The sequence below is a fragment of the Sesamum indicum genome, linkage group LG9 (genome assembly GCF_000512975.1).
Source record: "Sesamum indicum cultivar Zhongzhi No. 13 linkage group LG9, S_indicum_v1.0, whole genome shotgun sequence".
NCBI lineage: Eukaryota > Viridiplantae > Streptophyta > Magnoliopsida > Lamiales > Pedaliaceae > Sesamum > Sesamum indicum.
In genome coordinates, this window is record NC_026153.1 from 5,503,691 (window position 1) to 5,508,344 (window position 4,654).

At 39.9% G+C, this 4,654-nt stretch overlaps 1 protein-coding gene across 1 annotated transcript; it reads left to right on the forward strand.

The window, feature by feature from the left end:
- Positions 371–4,390, forward strand: LOC105170720 (double-stranded RNA-binding protein 2). The gene is made up of 3 exons (XM_011091608.2): positions 371–1,114; positions 3,003–3,222; positions 3,441–4,390. Exons 1-3 carry the CDS (start codon positions 869–871, stop codon positions 4,145–4,147), a joined length of 1,173 nt encoding a protein of 390 aa, XP_011089910.1. The 5' UTR covers positions 371–868; the 3' UTR covers positions 4,148–4,390.

Genomic DNA, 4,654 nt, shown 5'->3' on the forward strand with positions numbered 1-4,654 from the left:
GGTGGACCTACCAGTTTTCAAATGAACGTGACTTGGCCATTCTCGCTACACTGAATTATTTTGTCAATAAATTAAATATTGAAAAAGATGATTTAATTTTTATAATTTTGTCAATAAATTAAATAAGTCAGTAGGCGCTGCTTATGAATTTTTGATCTACTTCATTTAATTTAAACAGATACAAAAATAAGAATTGAAATTAAAAAAATATTATATTCAATAAATAAAGCAATAGTAAAAACGAAATTATGAGCTTTAAAGATTGATTATTTTGGGAATTTGGTTTCATAATAATGTAAGTGGAAGCACTCAAAAATTCAGATTTACAGCATTCATCATAATAAAAATAAAAAATAAATAAATAGGAGTGATGGTTGAGACAAAAAGGAAAAAGAAAGAGACAGGGAAAAATACAATTGAAAATTGAGAAAATCAAAGAGATGAGAGTGCAGAGAATCTCATTCACTTCCATGCACACACCCCCACCCACCTTAACCTTATGTATGTAGAGTTGACTCTCTCCCCATCCCCCCACCTCTACCTACACACATATACATACACTTCTTTATATATTGTTTGTATGTATTAACCCCAAACCCAGAAACTTTGCTCACTATTACTATTACTACCCCACCCCCCCCACCCCTACCCTTCTTCCCTGCTCTCACAAAACTCCAACACCCAAACCCGATTCTGCAACAAACAATCCCTCTCCCTCACCTCAAACTGCAAACGGAAAACCTCATTTCAAACCCCTACCCGATCCCCATCTCCATTTCCCTTTTAGAGAAATAAAAATCTGAGACGCATTTGTATTGTACCTCTAAACAGAGAGAGATAGAGTGAGAAAGAGAAGGAGAGAAGAGAGATGTACAAGAACCAGCTTCAGGAGCTGGCGCAGCGGAGCTGCTTCAACCTTCCATCCTACACCTGTATAAGGGAGGGCCCAGACCACGCGCCGCGCTTCAAGGCGATCGTTAACTTCAACGGCGAGAGCTTCGAGAGCCCCCAGTACTGCTCCACTCTCCGCCAGGCCGAGCACTCCGCCGCCGAGGCCGCCCTCATCTCCCTCTCCTCCCGCGGCCCCTCCCATTCCCTCGCCGCCCGCATCCTAGTACGTTATTTGTTCCCACTCATTCCCCTCCCCGCTCCCACTCCATCGCCGCCGCGGCTCTGTCTCCTTATTTTTCCGATTTATATCTCCATTCATCCATTTCCTTTTTCTGATTTAAAAGTACAAATAGTAGCAATATTTTCGAAAAAACTGATCACAGAAACCAAACTTGCGGAGGAGGGCATTTATCGTGTCCTCTCATTTCTCTCTTGGCCCTCTTAAATGGATAAGATGCTAACTTGCGCCGTCTCTGTACGCGTAAGCTAGTGACTATAGCGTTAGCCTGCGCCGCCGGGTTTACGAGTTAAACCCACCGGTTGTGGAATGGTATTCTTCTCCCTGATCAACGACCGAGCTGGTGTGATTGAAATGACGAGAATGCCCTCCAGAATAGTTTAGTGATAAAATTAGTTCAGGCAGAATAAACAAAGGGGAAAAAAGTAAAAGAAAAGGAAGTTTCAAGGAGAGAGGGATGATGATGGAGTTGTGGGTGGTGGAAGGGACCATAATTAATGCAGAAACCATCAATCTTGTCTTTATCTTTCATCAACAGCTGGTTCTTGTTCTTCCTCTACTGTTCACTCATCAATTCCATTAATTGGAGGGCATTCTTGTCATTTCACTCCCCCCCTTCTTGGAGCTCCAATGTCAATACCCTTTTTCATTGTTGGGCTTAAGAAGCTCAATGTTGCTTGCTAGTATTTTTAAAAGTGCAAGAGGGCTTGTGTTGAAATAATAATAGGCAAAGAAAAAGAAAGGACAATCCGATACCATGAATTTTAGAAAAATGACGAAACGATTCTAGAGGCAGTTAGCTTATTTTTTAAAAAAATTTAAAAGTTCAGGGGTCGTATTGCTATTTACTTATTTTGTGTAGGTGGGGTTTTGTGCTAATTTGTGTTTTTGAGGGAGTAAAATGCAATTAACCCTTAATGACTTTGAGGAAATGTATGGTAACGGACCTGTCAATGTACAATATGAGAGAAGCAAGTATAAGTCATTTTAAAATTGGATTTCTTTATTAGTTAGTTAAACTGAAGTGATGCATGATGAAGAACCTTCTCTGTGATTGTGATTCTTTACTAATACATAAATATATTATTTAAGAAGGTTGGATTAAGTATGAAAACTTTGAAAATCCGTGGCATGGGTACCTAATATTTCATAAAATAACAATTGGGTTCATTTCAAATTAGACTTCTTGGAAGTAGGGTGCATGTGGGGGGAAATGTTTGGGGTTTAAATTTATTTAATTCTAGTTAGTATGATTCTTGAGGCTATGATGAAGATGGATAAATTGAAATTGTTGACTTTGTTATTTTTCATTAAATGCATGCATGCGAGCCAGATTGGAATATAGATTTAAATCTTTAAAAGATTTAGGTGACGGTTTCGTATTTTTCTAATTTTTTTTGTGTTGGATGCATGATTTGTCTTATGAACTTGGAGCAACGGGTGCTATTGCTATAGTCTTGTCGTCCTCAATTTAATGTGCTTATCCATTAGCAAGCTGCACCTTGCATGTGCCTGTCCACTTCCATGTACTGACTACTATATACTTGGAACCGAAGTCGCTGTTCTATTTATTATCTTGAACTCCAGAACTTGATCTCATCTGATTGATGTCGGTGGTTATTGAAAAAAAACGAGATAAGGAACCCAAAAGTTGGATCAAAATGCGATTTTATAGCACTTTTGTTGTGTACCATAACCTTTCACAACTTAAGAAACTAGTACTAATTTCTGAATAACGACCTTTTTCATACTGAAGGTTTTAGCTAATCAGGTTTTACGAACGTTTATGTGTGTTTTTATTTGTGTATCAATTTTGTCAAACCGTGCTGAATTCTTTTTTCTTATTTTTTTGTTTTTTCTGTTTGTCGGATAGGATGAGACGGGGGTTTACAAAAATCTGTTGCAGGAGATTGCACAAAGAGTTGGATCTCCTTTGCCTCAATACACGACTTTCAGGTCTGGTTTAGGTCACCTTCCTGTTTTTACAGGAACTGTGGAATTGGCGGGAATCACATTTACGGGAGAACCTGCAAAGAACAAAAAGCAAGCCGAGAAGAACGCTGCCCTGGCTGCTTGGTTGTTGTTAAAACAATGTTAGTAACTTTTCTCGACTCTCTGCAGCAGAGTAGTTTGCATGTTACATTATGTATTTTTCCAGAACCAATATTATGTCTTCTCTCAGCTTACATAGATATGCTGATGAAAATCCTGATATAGATTGATAGCTCTGTTCTACAGCTGGTGTTTTTGTTTTGTGTCGATTTGGAGAATGTTTGTAGACTCACTAATGATTCATGTTTTGTTTGGTCAGTGGCACAGCAAGATGCAAACTCTTCATCAGAACATGAAAATAACGATGAGCAGGAACAGATCAGAATAGCAAGGGCATTGCAGAACTACCGTATGAAGGAAAAGTCGAAAACGCAAAACTTCAACCGCGTATCCTTACCATTTCAGACAAAGTTCCCCCTTCCAACCCCTCGTCCCCCTAGCCCACAGCGCCCAGCAATGTCCACATCCAAAATCCTTCCCTTATTCTGCCAGAAAACTGCTTCTCGAAACAGGTCCCCATCTTTGATAAATGATAACCACACTACGCTGCCGCAGCCTTTGCCATCGACCAGACCAGCGTCACCAGAATTTCGGGCTACACATAGGTTTCCTGCCGTCGGGGCTGCTCCTTATGTCCCGATGAGTCATTGTAGGAAACCTTACCAAGGGAATGCTCCACCCGTTACAATAAGAACATCAGTGCCGGTTTTCTCTGCACCACCACTTCCATCACCTACTACACGGCCCGCACAAGCGATGCCACCCCGACCAGTACAAGTAGCCCCACCTGTATGCATCAGGCAGGCAGTTCCTGTTTTTGCTGCTCCACCTGCCCCAAAAGAAGATCAGCCATCTGTCTCTGCCTCTTCTGCACCATCAAAGAAGTTGTCGGCTGAGGCGGAGGAAACTGCAACCGAGGCCGATGAATCTACTGTTGTCAAATGCCTGGAACAACTTGAGATGTGATAATACTCCCTGAAATACCTACTTTTACTAGTCGAATGCATGCCTTCTTGCTCTTGGTTTTCTTTTCTTGTTTTAGATGTAGTATTTTGGTTTGTTGGACGGAAGGTTGGTGGCGGCGGCATGGCGGCCACGGCGTAAGGAGAGGAGTTAATGCAGGTGAGGTGTCTGAGCAGTATCAAATTGTTTAGTAATTGAGGAAACCTTGCTTTCAAGAATGTTATATAGAGTTCATAACAGTTACTAGAGCCTTATTTTGGTGGGGGCTTACTTCTCTTTTTCTTTTTCAGGTATAAACATCATCTTGGTAGCACCCTATCTGTCTACTAACGAAACTAATGTAAATTTTACTTCCAACCAAGTTTGGTAAAAAATGAAATATTTATATTAGTAAATATAACATATATTTTTTGTAATTGATACACTCTTAAAAAAAAATAAAAATGACTTACATATCCCACCAAATTTCATCTGAACTAAAAAAATTGAAAAAAAAAAAAAAGAGCAAAT